The 20,405-nt window shown below is 43.2% G+C and overlaps 1 protein-coding gene across 1 annotated transcript in view; it reads right to left on the reverse strand.

The window, feature by feature from the left end:
• cdc40 (cell division cycle 40 homolog (S. cerevisiae)) overlaps positions 1-20,405 on the reverse strand; it is a 48,145-nt gene that overhangs the window by 3,493 nt on the left and 24,247 nt on the right. The window contains exons 10-14 of the mRNA XM_021600723.3: positions 18,928-19,029; positions 17,946-18,061; positions 17,329-17,462; positions 5,015-5,091; positions 3,826-3,970 (exon numbers count right to left, since the gene is read on the reverse strand). Coding sequence (XP_021456398.1) covers positions 3,826-3,970; positions 5,015-5,091; positions 17,329-17,462; positions 17,946-18,061; positions 18,928-19,029 — 574 coding nt within the window. The remainder of the gene's footprint in view (positions 1-3,825; positions 3,971-5,014; positions 5,092-17,328; positions 17,463-17,945; positions 18,062-18,927; positions 19,030-20,405) is intronic.

Here is a 20,405-nt window from a genome sequence, read left to right on the forward strand (position 1 = left end):
TCCTATCACGGCCATTAAACTCAAACTATTTTAAAAGTCGTCATTCGCCTCATGGTGAAGTCCCTGGGCTTTTTTCCTCACTGGCAACTGAGTTAGGAAGGACGCTTGTATCTTTGTCTTGGGTGTTAGGAAAATTATGATTAAATGACTGAACAAATCAGTTTAAATGGAACTGTAACTAAGTAAACTTATACTCTGTTTTATTATATCTGATTAAGAATATGAGTCCATAAGAAGGGATTGTGTGACACGGACAAGGAGTAATTAAAGTTAATGAACACCATTCCAACTAGGAAGAAAGAAATGGGTTGTGGATTAAGTAAACAGATAGTTAACCTATGGTTGAACCGACGAAACGTAGCTCTGGGGTGTTTTAGATAAGACAGTGAGTGCATTCCTAGGTTCTGTTAATTAGAACTGTCAGCTAAGTGTTGATCGATAATGTTGAGGGGTCAAAAGTTAATTCAGTTGTGTTGTGTGTCCTGTGTATGTGCTAGGGGGGTTAGAATTAACTTTTAAAGTTCCCTTTGTCCCGGTCGAGAGGAGGAGATTCTGTTAAGCAATGGAATGAGGTCATGTTACTGTATATAAACTGTTGCTTGTGGTAACGTGGCAGCGCGCTCCGAGAATAAATTCTGTTACCTATTATTGAAAAGACTGGTCTCCGTCTATTTTATGCAAACAAGAATCTTACAAATTCTCATAAAATAGATTAAGGGAATTCCAATTAATGAAAACATATTGGTATAATTAAATTACAGTAACAGGTGTATTGATACACAATTCAAAGTGTAATAACGGCACCATGCTCAAAGGGATATGCAATGTCTATTTTTTTTATTTTTTACCCATCTACGAATAGGTGCCCTTCTTTATGAGGCATCCCCCTGGTCTTTGTGGTTGAAATTCACTGCTTGACTGAGGGACCTAACAGATAAATTGTACGTGTAGGGTACAGAGATGAGGGAGTCCTTCAAAAAATCATGCTAAACACTATTATTGCACATAGAGTCCATGCAACTCATGTGACTTGTTAAGCACATTTTTACTTGCGCACTTATATAGGCTTGCCATAACAAAGGGGTTGAATACTTATTGACTCAAGACATGTCAGCTTTTCATTTTTAATGAATTTGTAAAATTTCAAAAAATATAATTCCACTTTGACATGAGGTAGTGTGTGACAAAATCTAAATTGTATCAATTTTAAATTCAGGCTTTAACACAACAAAATGTGGAAAAAGTCAAGGGGTATGAATACTTTCTGACTGCAATATTGGTAATTTAAAGTGCCAACTCAATCCCCCCCTGTTAAAAACATTTTCTGAATACTCTAAAATCTCAGGATATAAACTTTGTGGAAAAACTGAAATAATGTTAATAGGAAAAATGTAAAAAAGAATAGCTCATGATCTAAAGCCATAATTTGAAGTGGACCCCCAAAAAATATTTTCTACATAGGATGCTTAATAAAGAACAAAAAAACGGAATATATAAACATAACTTTCTCATTACTCAACAATATGAAAGCAGATCTAATTAAATGGAACAATCTTCCCATAAATCTCAGTTGCAGCTTTGTGAAAAGTTATTTACCGCCTTTCTCAACATGGGTCCCATTATGCCTGTCGAAAACCAAACACTTCATTCCACAGTAAGAACCTTATACCAACGATCAAGCATGGTGGTGGTAGTGTGATGGTTTTGGGATGCTTTGCTGCCTCAGGACCTGGACAACTTGCCAGGCCATCAGTCCACAGCTGGGTGATGCAGCAAGACAATGATCCAAAACACAATCAAGTCTACATGAAAATGGCTAAAATGCAACATTTGAAGTTTTGGAATGAACTAGTCAAAGTCCAGACCTAATCCCAATTGAGATGTTGTGGCAGGACTTGAAACAAACTTGAAAACCCACAAATGTCTGAGTTAAAGCAGTTCTGTATGGAAGAGTGGGACAAAATTCCTCCACAGCGATGTGACAGACTGATGAACAACTACAGGAGGTGTTTGGTTGGAGTCACAGCAGGTAAAGGTGGCACAACAAATTATTGGGTGTAAGAGGGCAATTCATTTTTCACACAGGGGCATTAGGGGGTTGCATAACTTTGTTTATGAAATATGTAATTGTGGCGTTATTTGTTTACTCGGGTTCCCTTTATCTAATATTAGGTTTTGGTTGAAGATCTGATAACATTCAGTATCAAAAATATTCAAAAGTCTAGAAAATTTGAATGTGGGCAAATATTTTTTCACAGCACTGAATAAACCTCTTCAGAATGGCAGGCCTCATAAGTTTTTACATTTATTCTCGGTAACACCAATTACCCCACCGAAGTCATTCTAAAAAAATACTCATAAATGACTTTGTATGGGCAAATAAAACTTGTCTCTAAGTATGAGGGTGGTTTTAACCTTCCAGACTTGGAATTGTATCAATTCTCCACCCAAGGCTTTTACTCGTGACATATAGTTAAATGCACTAAAGAGGAACAATGGGTTCATATTGAAGATGCACATGCTCACCCCGAAAATCTTTTCACGTGTCTATTTTCTAAGGATAAAGCTAAGAACATTAACAACTTCCTAGTTAAGAACACTATAATATGGAAGAAAATCTCAGGGATTCCACAAGAACAAATATCACTCCCCCAAAACACACCCCTATGGAACGATCCATGGGTAGCTTTTCCGAATTCACCAAGAAATTGGTCAACATGGAAAACTAAAGTAATAGAAAACAGAATTGACTTGGTAATAGAAAATATAATTTCCATCACAGAATTAAAAAGCGATTGACCAATTTAGATATTTTCAAATACATGCAACTTAAGTTTCATATCATGGAATGTATATTTGAAATCTTCTTTAACATCAGAGCAATGTTGAGGGAAGTTGGCTGTCAGAAGTTTCACAATTTAAGATCTATCTGCATATTTCAAGACATGGCATATGAGGGTACAGTGAAATACCCAATGGGTTGGGCCATACTTTTCTCATCAATCAGTTTGAAAGAACTTCTACTTAAAAACTGGAAATCAAATGATCCTCCATCGTTAAGACAGTGGATGAATCAAAGGCATTATTATTTCAATGATTTATTATTTAAATATTAAACAAATTTGGGCTACAGAGAGAAATAGAATAGCACAATGAGGCCATATGACAGTGTTACATGCACTGGAAACGTAACAGGTATGAAGAATGAGAGGGAATGTTGGAGTGAGAAACGTAACAGGTATGAAGAATGAGAGGGAATGTTGGAGTGAGAAACGTAACAGGTATGAAGAATGAGAGGGAATGTTGGAGTGAGAAACATAACAGGTATGAAGAATGAGAGGGAATGTTGGAGTGAGAAACGTAACAGGTATGAAGAATGAGAGGGAATGTTGGAGTGAGAAACGTAACAGGTATGAAGAATGAGAGGGAATGTTGGAGTGAGAAACGTAACAGGTATGAAGAATGAGAGGGAATGTTGGAGTGAGAAACGTAACAGGTATGAAGAATGAGAGGGAATGTTGGAGTGAGAAACGTAACAGGTATGAAGAATGAGAGGGAATGTTGGAGTGAGAAACGTAACAGGTATGAAGAATGAGAGGGAATGTTGGAGTGAGAAACGTAACAGGTATGATGTGGTGGAAACGTGAGTTTGAGCAGGTGTGATGTCATTGATGTTTGTTGGAATTTGTGTGCTTCTATCTATTGCATTCTGTCTATGTATGGTTTCTGTGGTAATTTTTTAAAATGAATAATAAAAAAAACACCTCGTTTCTGTTTCAAACCATTTTGCTACCGTTTGTACTGTATAGGATGGATTTGTCTTACCTCATGTCTGGGGAGAAGTCCACCTGGCAGGCGTAGCCAGCCACCATGTGGCCCTTGAAGATCTTCTTCTTGTTCAGACGGAAACGGTTCTGGGCTCCAAATATCAGGATCTGATTGTCCATGGACTGGCAGGCCAGCCACTTACCTAAAGTGGGAGAAAATACAACAACATTTGAGTTCTGAGTTTTAGTTAGAGCATGCTGATGTTAGGGGTTGACCCTGCAGGTACAGGACTTCTCCAGTGAGCAGTGGGCCTGGACCAAGTTATTTCAAAACAACACCTTTCTGATCAACCTTTTTCACAGTGTGAAAAGCAGCTAATGCATCAAGGGGCTCGGGATAAAACTATAAAAATGTATCGTAAAACAGATTGAGCGTGTGAAACAAGACAGGTTGGTTGAGCTGAACGGAAAGGTAGGTACTATGGTCTGTGTTATTCAGGCCCGTGGGAGTGGACCACCCCAGTAGACACTAGCAGCTCGTCTCTGTAACCGCCTGAGAGAGAAAGATGAAGACAATCACTTTGGAAAGAATTAAAATACTTTGATGACCGAATGCTGACTTGGGCTAGGTCCCAAGTGGCACCCTTTTCTCTGTATATAGTGCACTACTTTGGGCCCTGCTCAATAGGGTGCAATTTGGGACGCAACTTTGATGTCAGCTTCACAGACGTTCTGTTAGCTAGCAACCCCCCTATCTCTCTACATAGACACTAGGACTCAGTAACAGTGTGTGCTCCACTGCGTGTACACCCGCTCCACTGTTTGTGTGCATGTGTGTCCTCCCTTTCCGAGTGCCTCCCAAACAAACCCACATAAAGGGATGCCATTATCTAAAAATGCCAACCGCTGTAGGTGGATGAGAAACGGATAAATACAACTGGGCTCTCTTTTGTAAAACTGGAGCGAAAATAAGGAGTCGAGCCGAAGAAAGGCTCCATACGCAGCAGTCCCAGCTAGGGCTGCTGTGGGGGACAGAGTGGAGTGGGCTGCTCTCCCATTGAGAGTTCATCTGTTATTTAGACTAATGACAAACAATTCATGTCAGGACAAATATATGAACACAGCTCAGAGGGAGATTTGGGGAAGAGAGAATGGGGGAGATGGAGGGGAAGGGTATGAAGGAGGGGAATGGGTCAAATAAAAAGCTGTGTGTGTGTGTGTGTGTGTGTGTGTGTGTATCCACTCACCATTGGGTGAAAGCGTTACAGCAGGCATAGAGTGCATACTGGGCTCTGCGATGTATTTGAAGTCCACGGGAATGTCCCTGTAAAACAAACGCAGCACGGTCACAAAACGGTTAGAGTACGGTCAGGGTACAGTCGAGAATAGTCCAGAGGTCAGCCATGACACTACTGGCATCAGTATTGACAACTAGCATTAATGCTCTCACGTTGGAAACATTGAAAGTCACGCAATGCAGCTGGCGCTTGGAAAGACGTGATTCTAGCTGAGGATCAAAGCTATACTGTTGACCAAACAGTTCAGATCCAGACACTGTTGGCATTACAGATACAGTGCCTTCAGAAAGTATTCACACCCCCAGACGTTTTCCACATTGTGTTACAGCCTGAATTTCAAATGGGTTAAATGTAGACATTTTTGTCACTGATCTACACACAATACCCCATAATGTCAAAGTGGAATAATGTTTACAAATGAATTACAAATGGAATATCTTGTAAGTATTAAAGCCCTTTGTTAGACATCCATTTTCTAAATAAGTTCAGGAGTAAAAATGTGCTTAACACGTTACATAAATAATTTACACACTGTGTGCAATAAGTGTTAAACATGGTTTTTCAATGACTACCTCATCTCTGTACCCCACACATACAATTGTCTGTAAGACCCCGCAGGCAAACACTGAATTTCAAACACAGATTCAGCCACAAAGACCAGGAAGGTTGTCCAATGCCTCGCAAAAAGGGCACCTATTTGTAGAGGGGTAAAACAAAAGTAGGCATTGAATATTCCTTTAAGCATGCTGAAGTTATGAATTACACTTTGAAAGGTGTATCAATACACCCAGTTACTACAAAAATACAGGAGTCCTTCCTAACTCAGTATCCGGAGAGGAAGGAAACCGCTCAGGGATTTCACCATGAGGCCAATGGTGACCTTAAACAGTTAGAGTTTAATGGCTGTGATAGGATAAAACAGAGGATGGATCAACATTGTAGTTACTCCACAATACTAACCTAATTGACAAATGTGAAAAGCAAGCCTGTACAGAATAAAAATATTCCAAAACATGGAATATTTTAGTTTGCAATAAGGCCCTATTGTAAGAAGTAAGAATTGAACATAGTTTTTTTGGGATGAAAAGAAACAGAACAGAGATGAGTACATGCAAAAACCTGGTTCAGTTAACTTTCCACCAGACACAGGAGAGATGAATTCACCTTTTAGCAGGACAACAACCTAAAAGGCCAAACATATACTGGAGTTGCTTACCAAGACAACGTTGAATGTTCCTGAGTGGCCTAGTTACAGTTGACTAGATTTTAAAGTCACTGATCTACACAATTTCCATACCATGTTTGCTTAAACACTGTGCCAAGAGCATCCAATTAAATCCACTCTCTCCCTTTCTGCGTTCTTTTCCCCCTCTCCCTACATTCTCAACCCTGCCCTCTCTGAGTTTGATAGTGAAATGGAGGTAAATCATGCATTTTGTTCTAGGGTCTTCATGGCGCCATCCAACTCTATGGTCTTCTCACACACTGTCGTGAACAGCTGGCAGATCTAACGGGATGAGTGTCCGTGACAGAGACACCAGCGACAGGCTGAAGATTGTGTATGACTGTGAATAATGTTGTGTTGAGGGTGTGTTGACCGCGTAAGAGTTGATCCTCCTCGCTCTCAGTGGGAGGCTATCTATCTGGACTGAGGCCATCTCTCCCGCCTCTCTTCCTTTCTCAGATAGCACACAGCTGGACTGGTTTAGAGCCACGGCGCTAACAGCTCTATCCCATAAACACCAGCTAGACTTATACCTAACCAGGGTCAGAAGGAAAAGGACACCCTCCATCCCTAAACCAGAGTGAATTACAGGAAACAACTAACTTACAATGCATGAAGCATGAGTCAACTACTGTACCTGAAGACAGTCGTAGGATTAAAACACACACACCAAAAGGGCCCCCCGAGCAAGCCCTGCCTGATGTCCACAGCAGTTGTTTCTGAATACCTTTACCTGTCCCAGTCAGTCCTAATTCACCAGGCCTGGGTCGTATTAATTTACGCATCAAACGTAGGAAAACGGGTTGAAATAGGAAGGGACTATGTGGATTTGTCCAATGAGAACTGGTCATTTGCCATTGCAAAATGTTTTGCTACAGTGTGCACTAATGAAATTGTGCCTGGTTTTTATCATACCCCCTCACCAGTGTCTTGTCTAAATGGATCCATAAGGGGGTGCAGAGACTGTAGCCACCAGGGGAAGGTTAGCACTAACTCTCTCGTGTGTGTGTGTGTTACATTGTATTGATTCTAAACCGTGCCCAGCACAGCCCATACACTCAGTCTCCACATCCCCAACTAATATACCTCAGCTGCTGACAGCCAACCACCTAGAGAGCTCTTCACTCTGTATGTGTGTGCGCACAAAAGGGCCACAACGGAGTGTATGTGCTGTGTTTGTGTGTGACTAACAAGGAGTCCGTCTGTAGATCCAAATCCCTCAGCTTACCCTCCCTCTCCATCTTTGTGTCAGTGATGTGACTCCATGTTTATTTCTGCCTAATTCAGCTGAGATTGGTGGTTGAGCTCTCCTTAATCCTACCATCTGAGCTGTCACAGGGGGGAGGGGAGGGGGGGGGGGGCAGTAAAGCCTCTCGTTGGCCCAGCGTCTTCTCTCCACCATAACAAACCCCTCCAGCTCCCACATTACACTCCTAAAGCCCCTGGGAGGACTCCTAATGAGTGTGCAATCCACTCAAATACTCAACATTCTCAAAAGTGTCTCACATGATAGAGAGGATCAACGCTGCCTATCAGTGCAGCCACTTCATAGCCCCAAGAGCAAAATGCCTTCCCTGCGTCACTTCCACTGGAAATCCATTGAGCACGTTGGGAAGATTAAACAAGGGAGCGTGAACAGGGAAAGCTGAACTTTTGTCGCATACACCGTGGCATCGAGTTGCTATTGACCAATCGAAGCTCACTATAGTTTCCAGGCCGAACTGGATTGGCTGTTGATACCTAGCACTATATAGACTGCTTGCTAACACCAACATAAGGGCGAAGCAAGTGCGGATATCAAAATGTACACGTTAAAAGGATCTCGGCCATCACTCATTCATTGCTAGAGCTGTCTGGGCAGCATTGTTAGCTCTCCACTCACGCAAACAATCATGCTTCATAGAGCGACGCATGTCGAATACGGAACGAGGGAGAGCTACTCGTTTCATTTGGGTCCCGCAACACAGTTAGCCTAAGTTGCTGGGACAGTGCCAAACCCTAAAAGTCTGAAGAGCTGCTGCTTGGCGAAGCAGCCTGCCTAACTGCTAGCTATCATGCTAGCCAGAATTCCTTGACAGTTTGAACACAGCCCACGATGCATTTAGCCCTTGTGGCTGGGACTGCAGATAGCCCCTGGCTTGTGGCTGTTTAAATCCCTGCTGTTTGTTGCTGTTTTCATTGGCACGATGTGCTGTGCTTGCTGGAATCAACAAAAAGATGCCTACAGGCTATTGTTACAATGGCTTAAAGAGCTTTGTCAAAATACTGGTGGACTCAACAAACAAAAGAATGGACCTCTGATCAGATCGTCCAAGACCTAAAGAACAGTTTGCAGTTCTCCCAGGGAGAGGTGGATGTCCTGAAAGAGACGTGCTGCAAGATGACAACAAACTAAGTCCACGGGAGATGACATCAGCACTGTCTGTGAATCATTATTACAGATGACTGGGAAAAATGACTAGCGCAAGGTTCCAACTGGTGGCCATTCAGCCCACGGATGATTTTATTTGGTCCCCAAAGTTCCCTGAGCAAAAAACAACTGTTATATATATATTTTTTTATAGTTGGCTATAAGACTGTAAAAACACCAGCAAATCAGCTCCAAGTGATTTTAATTTTTGAAATCTGTTCCAAAGTATTCTTGCGTATAAAGGAGAGATATATATGTGGTCATATACAAATGTAAGCAAGATTTGAAATGATGATGTTTTAGTCAAACGTTATATCTGTTTGGGTTTCTTGCGATCAATTTGGAATCTATCAGTGGAGGCTGCTCAGGAGAGGACGGATCACAATAAATGGCTGGAACAGAGCGAACGAAAAGGCATCAGACACATGGTAACCATGTGTTTGATGTATTTTATACTATTGCACCTGTTCTGCTCCAGCCATTACCACGAGCCTGCCTGTTCTCCCCAATGAATTAAGGTGCCACCAACCTCCTGTGCAGTCTACAAATTATTTGTAATTATTTTCTGTCCCCCTGGTCATTCCCTCAAGAAATCTAGTTGATTATCCCTGATCTAGAGGGATAATCCAGAAGGAATAACATTGTGGATGGCATACCAGAGTCTCCTCATGAGACCTGGACAGAGTCTGAGGAGAAAGTGAGAAAAATGATCAGCGAAAAGCTGCAGATGGATCATTGAAGTGGAGCGTGCTCACAGGACTGAAAAACATGTAACCCGCCCAGGTGGCAGACCCAGGCTGACAGTAGTTACGTTTAAGGTTCAAGGACAAGATGGCTGTTCTGGAGACAGCCAATAATTTGAGAGCAACCAACACCTTCCTCAACGAGGACTTTGCTGAAGCTGTGTACAAGAGGTGGAAAGAACTTATCCCAGCTATGAAAGCGTGGGGGCATTGTTTACCTCCGCAATGACAAGCCTACGTTACGACAAGCTCATTTGCCCACCCTCCCTCCCAAAAGCCTGGGAGGAGTGAAAGAGCCAAGATTCCAGGTCAGTAGCTTCAGACCAACATCACACACATAAACCAACTGACACGCACTGCCTGATATAAACAATATTTTTTACGTCTGTCTCCGATAAGCTACCCGGGAAAGGGCTAAGAACAGTCCATATTAATATATACTGAGTATAACGACCATTAGGAACACCTTCCTAATATTGAGTTGCACCCCCCCCCCCTACATTTTGATCCCAGAACAGCCTCAATTCATCGGGGCATGACTCTACAAGGTGTCGAAAGCGTTCCACAGGGGTGCTGGCCCATGTTGACGCCAATGCTTCCTTCCCACAGTTGTGTCAAGTTGGCTGAATATTCTTTGGGTGGTGGACCATTCTTGATACACACGGGAAACTGTTAAGCATGAAAAAAATCTAAAGCAAGTTTGTTCTGAAGTGTCTGTCCTATATCTAAGAGATAAGAAAGATCAGTGAAATGACAACATTGAACAGTGAACATATATTGTTGTATCAAATATCTAATAATGAAAGAGATCACAGTTTTGAATTTGGTCATTAGACTGGGAGAGATGGAAAAACTTTTGTTATCCATCAATAATGATAACCCACCAGTTATAGACAATCTTAATAGGAAACTATTGAGAATGGTAGCAGACGGTATTGCCAACCCTATTTGCTATATATTTAACCAAAGCCTAAAGGAGTGTGTCCACAGGCATGGAAGGAAGCTCAAGTAATTCCACTGCCTAAAAATAGTAAAGCCATCTCTGCTGAGCCGCCCAATCAGTTAGCTGCTGTTCTTAGTAAAAACGATGGAGAGAATTTAATTTGACCAAATATCAAATCAAATTGATTTGTTACATACACACGGTTAGCAGATGTTAATGCGAGTGTAGCGAAATGTTTGTGCTTCTAGTTCCGACAATGCAGTAATAACCAACGAGTAATCTAACCTAACAATTCCAAAACTACTACCTTATACACACAAGTGTAAAGGGATAAAGAATATGTATATAAAGATATATGAATGAGTGATGGTACAGAACGGCAAAGGCAAGATGCAGTAGATGGTATCGAGTACAGTATATACATATGAGATGAGTAATGTAGGGTATGTAAACAAAGTGGCATAGTTTAGTGGCTAGTGATACATGTATTACATAAAGATGCAGTAGATGATAGAGTACAGTATATACATATGAGATGAGTAATGTAGGGTATGTAAACATTATATTAAGTAGCATTGTTTAAAGTGGCTAGTGATATATTTTACATCTATTCCCATCAATTCCCATTATTAAAGTGGCTGGAGTTGTGTCAGTGTGTTGGCAGCGGACACTCAATGTTAATGGTGGCTGTTTAACAGTCTGATGGCATTGAGATAGAAGCTGTTTTTCAGTCTCTCGGTCCCTGCTTTGATGCACCTGTACTGACCTCGCCTTCTGGATGATAGTGGGGTGAACAGGCAGTGGCTCGGGTGGTTGTTGTCCTTGATGATCTTTATGGCCTTCCTGTGACATCGGGTGGTGTAGGTGTCCTGGAGGGCAGGTAGTTTGCCCCCGGTGATGCGTTGTGCAGACCTCACTACCCTCTGGAGAGCCTTACGTTTGTGGCCGGAGCAGTTGCTGTACCAGGCGGTGATACAGCCCGACAGGATGCTCTCGATTGTGCATCTGTAGAAGTTTGTGAGTGCTTTTGGTGACAAGCCGGATTTCTGAGGTTGAAGAGGCGCTGCTCCGCCTTCTTCACGACGCTGTCTGTCTGTGTGGGTGGACCAATTCAGTTTGTCCGTGATGTGTACGCCGAGGAACTTAAAACTTACTACCCTCTCCACTACTGTCCCATCGATGTGGATATGGGGGTGCTCCCTCTGCTGTTTCCTGAAGTCCACAATCATCTCCTTTGTTTTGTTGACGTTGCGTGAGGTTATTTTCCTGACACCACACTCCGAGGGCCCTCACCTCCTCCCTGTAGGCCATCTCGTCATTGTTGGTAATCAAGCCTACCACTGTAGTGTCATCCGCAAACTTGATGATTGAGTTGGAGGCGTGCATGGCCACGCAGTCGTGGGTGAACAGGGAGTATAGGAGAAGGCTCAGAACGCACCCTTGTGGGGCCCCAATGTTGAGGATCAGCGGGGTGGAGATGTTGTTACCTACCCTCACCACCTGGGGGCGGCCCGTCAGGAAGTCCAGTACCCAGTTGTACAGGGCGGGGTCGAGACCCAGGGTCTTGAGCTTGATAACGAGTTTGGAGGGTACTATGGTGTTAAATGCTGAGCTGTAGTCGATGAACAGTATTCTCACATAGGTATTCCTCGTCCAGATGGGTTAGGGCAGTGTGGTTGAGATTGCATCGTCTGTGGACCTATTTGGGCGGTAAGCAAATTGGAGTGGTTCTAGGGTGTCAGGTAAGGTGGAGGTGATATGGTCCTTGACTAGTCTCTCAAAGCACTTCATGATGACGGAAGTGAGTGCTACGGGGCGGTAGTCGTTTAGCTCAGTTACCTTAGCTTTCTTGGGAACAGGGACAATGGTGGGCCTCTTGAAGCATGTGGGAACAGCAGACTGGGATAAGGATTGATTGAATATGTCCGTAAACATACCAGCCAGCTGGTCTGCGCATGCTCTGAGGACGCGGCTGGGGATGCCGTCTGGGCCTGCAGCCTTGCGAGGGTTAACACGTTTAAATGTTTTACTCGGCTGCAGTGAAGGAGAGTCCGCAGGTTTTGGTTGCGGGCCGTGTCAGTGGCACTGTATTGTCCTCAAAGCGGGCAAAAAAGTTAGTCTGCCTGGGAGCAAGACATCCTGGTCCGTGACAGGGCTGGTTTTCCTTTTTTAATCCGTGATTGACTGTAGACCCTGCCACATACCTCTTGTGTCTGAGCCGTTGAATTGTGACTCTACTTTTTCTCTATACTGACGCTTAGCTTGTTTGATTGCCTTGCGGAGGGAACAGCTACACTGTTTGTATTCGGTCATGTTTCCGGTCACCTTGCCCTGGTTAAAAGCAGTGGTTCGCGCTTTCAGTTTCACGCGAATGCTGCCATCAATCCACGGTTTCTGGTTTGGGAATGTTTTAATCGTTGCTATGGGAACGACATCGTCAATGCACTTTCTAATGAACTCGCTCACCGAATCAGCATATTCGTCAGCGTTGTTGTTGGAAGTAATGCGGAACATATCCCAGTCCACGTGATCGAAGCAGTCTTGAAGTGTGGAATCAGACTGGTCGGACCAGCATTGAACAGAACTGAGCGCGGGAGCTTCTTGTTTTAGTTTCTGTCTGTAGGCAGGGAGCAACAAAATGGAGTCGTGGTCAGCTTTTCCGAAAGGACAACGCTGTTGTTCAGAGAACAAGTTAACTACTGACTTTCACCATGCACAGAGAGAATGGCACTCAGCACTGACTTTGATGACAAATTATTGGTTAAACTTCTTACGGCTAGGGGTTCAGCTAACTTTCAAAATATTTTTGGGGAGAAATATGTAACTTTCATACATTCACAAGTGCAATACACCAAATTAAAGCTTAACTTCTTGTTAATCTATCCATCGTGTCCAATTTCCAAAAGGCTTTACAGCGAAAGCACACCATATGATTATGTTAGGTCAGAGCCTAGTAACAAAAACACACACAGCCACACACAGCCAAAAACACACAGCCAAGAACATGGTAAACTACTTCATTGTGAGGCTAAATATACTGGCTGGAAATGCAGATAAATTAGTCAGATAAATGAAAAGCCGATTTTTGCTGAGGGCTTGGGACTGATAGGGTTAACACACTTGAATAATGGCATGTAGAAATATTGAAACGGTTCCTTACTGTTTGCAAAACAATGTCCAGACAGGCTTGAACACTTTTACAATGCAAGACAATACGGGTAGCTTCCAGCATTAATTGTAGGCTAACTTTCCTTGCCAGCTTACAGCTGAAGCAAACATCAATTCACTACCCTAGTACTTTGTTTGTGATCATATGCAAACTATAACGTAAAAAATGCTGATTTCAAAGCTGATTGTCACCGAAAACTTTATTAATTAACTTTGTCTCCCTCGCCACCAAAAACAAATTAAGAAGAATCAACAACAAGTGGGACACAATCATGAAGTGGAACGACATTTATTGGATATTTCAAACTTTTTTAACAAATCAAAAACTGAAAAATTGGGCGTGCAAAATTATTCAGCCCCCTTCAGTTAATACTTTGTAGCGCCACCTTTTGCTGTGATTACAGCTGTAAGTCGCTTGGGGTATGTCTATCAGTTTTGCACATCGAGAGACTGACATTTTTTCCCGTTCCTCCTTGCAAAACAGCTCGAGCTCAGTGAGTTAGGATGGAGAGCATTTGTGAACAGCAGTTTTCAGTTCTTTCCACAGATTCTCAATTGGATTCAGGTCTGGACTTTGACTTGGCCATTCTAACACCTGGATATGTTTATTTTTGAACCATTCCATTGTAGATTTTGCTTTATGTTTTGGATCATTGTCTTGTTGGAAGACAAATCTCCGTCCCAGTCTCAGGTCTTTTGCAGACTCCATCAGGTTTTCTTCCAGAATGGTCCTGTATTTGGCTCCATCCATCTTCCCATCAATTTTAACCATCTTCCCTGTCCCTGCTGAAGAAAAGCAGGCCCAAACCATGATGCTGCCACCACCATGTTTGACAGTGGGGATGGTGTGTTCAGGGTGATGAGCTGTGTTGCTTTTACGCCAAACATAACGTCTTGCATTGTTGCCAAAAAGTTCAATTTTGTTTTCATCTGACCAGAGCACCTTCTTCCACATGTTTGTTGTGTCTCCCAGGTGGCTTGTGGCAAACTTTAAACAACACTTTTTATGGATATCTTTAAGAAATGGCTTTCTTCTTGCCACTCTTCCATAAAGCCCAGATTTGTGCATTATACGACAGATTGTTGTCCTATGGACAGAGTCTCCCACCTCAGCTGTAGATCTCTGCAGTTCATCCAGAGTGATCATGGGCCTCTTGGCTGCATCTCTGATCAGTCTTCTCCTTGTATGAGCTGAAAGTTTAGAGGGACGGTCAGGTCTTGGTAGATTTGCAGTGGTCTGATACTCCTTCCATTTCAATATTATCGCTTGCACAGTGCTCCTTGGGATGTTTAAAGCTTGGGAAATCTTTTTGTATCCAAATCCGGCTTTAAACTTCTTCACAACAGTATCTCGGACTTGCCTGGTGTGTTCCTTGTTCTTCATGATGCTCTCTGCGCTTTTAACGGACCTCTGAGACTATCACAGTGCAGGTGCATTTATACGGAGACTTGATTACACACAGGTGGATTGTATTTATCATCATTAGTCATTTAGGTCAACATTGGATCATTCAGAGATCCTCACTGAACTTCTGGAGAGAGTTTGCTGCACTGAAAGTAAACGGGCTGAATAATTTTGCACGCCCGATTTTTCAGTTTTTGATTTGTTTAAAAAGTTTGAAATATCCAATAAATGTCGTTCCACTTCATGATTGTGTCCCACTTGTTGTTGATTCTTCACAAAAAAATACAGTTTTATATCTTTATGTTTGAAGACTGAAATGTGGCAAAAGGTCGCAAAGTTCAAGGGGGCCGAATACTTTCGCAAGGCACTGTACATCTTGTTTATCATAAAGATTCACCATTCAAATAAATTATTACCATTGTTGTTTTGTAGTTAGATTGTTTTTACCAAAGTAAAGTTGCTTGTATGATAGTATAATTGATTAATTATTGCATACATGGCAGTCTATAAAAACCATGTAAATACACATTTTTAAATGTAATGACATTGAACTCAAAAGATGGCCAACGATTCAACAGAGCAGTAGCTGAGTTTATATGTCTGGATCCAGTGAACAGAGCAATAGCTGAGTTTATATGTCTGGATCCAGTGAACAGAGCAGTAGCTGAGTTTATATGTCTGGATCCAGTGAACAGAGCAGTAGCTGAGTTTATATGTCTGGATCCAGTGAACAGAGCAGTAGCTGAGTTTATATGTCTGGTTCCAGTGAACAGAGCAGTAGCTGAGTTTATATGTCTGGATCCAGTGAACAGAGCAGTAGCTGAGTTTATATGTCTGGATCCAGTGAACAGAGCAATAGCTTAGTTTATATGTCTGGTTCCAGTGAACAGAGCAGTAGCTGAGTTTATATGTCTGGATCCAGTGAACAGAGCAGTAGCTGAGTTTATATGTCTGGATCCAGTGAACAGAGCAGTAGCTGAGTTTATATGTCTGGATCCAGTGAACAGAGCAGTAGCTGAGTTTATATGTCTGGATCCAGTGAACAGAGCAGTAGCTGAGTTTATATGTCTGGTTCCAGTGAACAGAGCAGTAGCTGAGTTTATATGTCTGGTTCCAGTGAACAGAGCAGTAGCTGAGTTTATATGTCTGGTTCCAGTGAACAGAGCAGTAGCTGAGTTTATATGTCTGGTTCCAGTGAACAGAGCAGTAGCTGAGTGTATATGTCTGGATCCAGTGAACAGAGCAGTAGCTGAGTTTATATGTCTGGATCCAGTGAACAGAGCAGTAGCTGAGTTTATATGTCTGGAACTGGGACTTTGGCTAATAGGCCTTTGTTTTTGATGTGGGATCGTTTTGGTATCGAGTCTCGTGATACTAAGTAAAAATTCTGGTATTGTGACAACACTAACGAGCACATTCTATCGTAAAAGCTAACAAGTACAGTGTCTCTAATAAACTGTAAAAACTGCAACAGAGACCTAACAGATGGCGGTGCATTCAACCCCTTCACTCACATATAGCCATATTAGGCATACTAGCAAGAATGCATAATGCTCCCTTCACACCGACCAAGCCCACTCCCTCTCCAGACTACACTACTAAAGCCACAGCTGGCATCCCTGGCACCCACTCCTTACCAGTCTATCCTACTGCTTAAACACACACCAACCGGATATTACAGAAAGGAACACAAATGATGGGAAAAGGAGGGCATTTCATTTAATATGTGTTCTTCTAATAAAACATTCCCTCTAAGAAACCCTGTGAAACTTCTGTCCTTAGTCACCGGGTCTTAAATATTTATCAAGTTAGCGAGGTAAATAACAGCATTTGTTAATCGCCTTGGGAACCAAGCTAATTTGCAAGTCATTCTCGCCGGGCTTGGTGATTGAAAATACTTATTTTTCCTGACAAAATAATCTAGCTAAACAAACCATAAGCAAATAAATAAATATGACAGAGGAATAAGAGCTGGTAGGTAAGACCCTGAAATGACAAGCTAGAAGACGAGAGGACTTTACATCAAAATTAACGGTACTTAAACTTCCCATGACCTGCCCACCCATAGCACCCCAACCCAGTCAACCAAATACATTCCTCCACCACTCTCATTTGCACTTCATCACTTGTTAAACACTCTTTGGCAATGAGTTCCGTTTGCAGAGGTATCTAGAAGACTGTCAGGACAAGCTGTTGGCTCTAATGTACATGCCGGAGATACAGTATAATATGGAAATGAAGCATAATACCAGGAGTGATGCTTGATGCTACTCACCAACAATGTTATTGAATCCTCCTCATTTCATAACTGTGCTGATTCAGGCCAACACAGTGGTAGGGTGCTGGTAAAAAGCTCAGCAGTCACTCACCACTCCCACACGCGGAGGGACTTGTCATCTGACGTGCTGACGAAACGGCGGTTCTCATCCACGAAAGTGATGGTGTTGACCGCGCCCAGGTGACGGTCATACTCCTGAACCACCTCCCCTGTCCTTGCGTCCCACTGAGAGAGAGGGGGGGTGAGATAGAAAGAGAGAGAAAATAAGTACATTTATACAAATTGAAACAGGTTACACACACACACACACAGGTAGATTAGCTATGGGAAAAATAATTACACAACACACACTCCTGTCACAGACAAACACTAGAACACACACAACAAAATGTACAGTGTAATGTATGCAATGTAATTAGGGGGCAGACGATTGCCCGTTTACAGACTCATTCATTTATCCCAGGAGCAGTTTTTAATTGCTTTTCCAGAGAAGGGACTGGCCTCAGTGGGTTGTTGTCTTTCACAGATCTCTGTCTTTCTCTGCTCTGTCCTCGCTCTCTACATTTCCCAAGATGAATAACTTGCTCTAGTCCTGTTTCTCCGGTCTCTCACACGCTCCACTGGAGCCCACGGAGCATGAAATACACTCCTGTCTCATATTGATCAGCCTCTATGTAGTGTGTGTGTGTGTGTGTGTAATGACAGTACCTGAACGATCTTCTTATCAGACATGCCGGCCACGAAAAGGTTCTGCTTGTCCTCATCTGGGTTGAACTTGACGCAGTACGGCACCTTCCGGTTTGTGAAGCGGGAAATGCACTGGCCTGTGGAGTGAGAGTTTACATGTTTCAGAACAACCCACACTGACTGTCTGCAACACACAATGTCTTCAATATAGTACAGAAACCATAGAATGACATATTCATGAATAGAATCTCTGTGGGAGGACCACCACCTGCAGCCAGCCATAACTTGCCGGTGTGCCATTCTGTCAATCAAATCAGATTTGTCGAATCCAACTCTGTCAATGCAATTGACAATATCAAGAATCCTCATTACAATAGGCCAATACAAGTTGACTACATGTAAATGGAATGGGCCCTAACCCTACAGCTCAGTGACTAGTAAACAAGGTGCTATGACAAGTCAGTGGTCCTGCAGAGCAACAAGTAGAGGATTTGTTTCTGTACTGCCCCCTGCTGGGGGGGAAGAGACCCTCCCTGCTCCTTGTGGTAGAACCAACATATACAAGTGGAGGCTGCTGAGGGGAGGATGGCTCATAATGTCTGGAATGGAGTCAATCAAATGGTATCAAACACATCACATATGTGCTATCCACTGACTCCATTCCAGCCATCTTTATGAGCCGTCCTCCCCTTAGCAGCCTCCACTGACATTCACAACACATTTCCATCTCCTGGGGGAGCAGAGACCCTCCATGGTCCTTATGGTAGAACCAACATCTTTCAATCTGAATGTCCCACAACGCTGGCCACCTTCAGTAAGGTACAACAACTGACATGATTCTCTGAGCAAGTAATCATGATGGCTCTATTTCTGGCATTTATATCACGACCACGAGTGTGCTGTTCAGTGAGTCCCCAGGCCTGAACTACGTTCAGAAGGGCGCAACGTTGTGGAACGTTCGTGGCATTTCTATCCTTGTCACCACAACCGCGGCTGGACCGACCTGTCTCTGTGTCCCAGAGTTTGAGGTAGCGGTCGTAGGCTGCACTCATGTACTGAGTCCCAGTGTTGTTGAAGCAGATATCCCGCACTGCTTTACTGTGGCCTGAAGGGAGAGAGACGAGAGAGAAACACTTACACATTACATATGCACATATTCCTCCTGTTCTGTTATTCTGTCTTGGCCCCCTGATCCCACTGCCTGTCATATCACATTAATTGTTGGAATATCAAAATCACAGATGGAAAAAATAAAGGGTAAGAAAGAGAGAGAAAGCAAAGTGGCGAAGAGGGGGAGGATCAAAAGAAGATGATGATACAGGCCCCTCTATCCTCTCCATCCCTGTCTACAACTCCTCTCTTCCCCGTGGTCTCCACCTATTTCTACCTCTATCCTCTCCATCCCTGTCTACAACTCCTCTCTTCCCCGTGGTCTCCACCTATTTCTACCTCTATCCTCTCCATCCCTGTCTACAACTCCTCTCTTCCCCGTGGTCTCCACCTATTTCTACCTCTATCCTCTCCATCCCTGTCTACAATTCCTCTCTTCCCCGTGGTCTCCACCTATTTCTACCTCTATCCTCTCCATCCCTGTCTACAACTCCTCTCTTCCCCGTGGTCTCCACCTATTTCTACCTCTATCCTCTCCATCCCTGTCTACAACTCCTCTCTTCCCCGTGGTCTCCACCTATTTCTACCTCTATCCCTCTCTCTGATTCCCTCCCCTTCGTGTGTTCGAGATGACCCTTTAAGACCGCCTTTTATCAGCGCTACACTGTTACCGTGGCGATAACATGGTCCGTCGAGGCTAGTCTGCCTGTCCACCAGCCAGCTCTACCCAGGCCTTTCCATGGCTCGAGCTGCCTGGCTCAAGCACACACACCTCCCTCCCTCCTCGTTCAAGAGTTTTAGTGACTGTGGCACAAATCCCAACGATGTTAAGAGGCTATGTTTTTCATTATGCTGCTTTACTGAGATCACAATGAGTAAGATAAGACAAGGGCAGGCACAGTGAATTGGGTTTCGATTTGCAATAAAGGGCAACATTAAAAATGTCCCCCCTTGAAATCAATGAGAGAAAAAGAGGGAAAGAGAGAAGTGATGGAATGACAGAGAGAAAGAGCATAGTCCCTTGTATTAAATAAGTAAAGAGTATATTGGGCAGCATGTTGATAATGGGTCTGATTCAGTACCGTGACAGCAGACTCCTAGTCTAAACCCCACAGGCACTGTACAGACCTGGCACTCACACAGGCTCCATTCCTAAAACACACGCACTCTCCATACCTCTATTTCAACTCTTTCTCACCCTCCATTCCCTCCCTCTACATCCCAAAGCTGTTGAATTATACATGGGGTTTGAGGGAACTGACAGGCAGAACCCCGACTGAGGGAAAACAATCTCCTCTGACAGCTCATACTGGAGGGAGGGAGGCTCCCAACACCCACCCAGCCTGGAGCGAGGGAGGGAGGCTCCCAACA

The sequence above is a fragment of the Oncorhynchus mykiss genome, chromosome 4 (assembly GCF_057628025.1).
Source record: "Oncorhynchus mykiss isolate SJ-2025 chromosome 4, ASM5762802v1, whole genome shotgun sequence".
In the NCBI taxonomy this organism is placed as follows: Eukaryota; Metazoa; Chordata; class Actinopteri; order Salmoniformes; family Salmonidae; genus Oncorhynchus; species Oncorhynchus mykiss.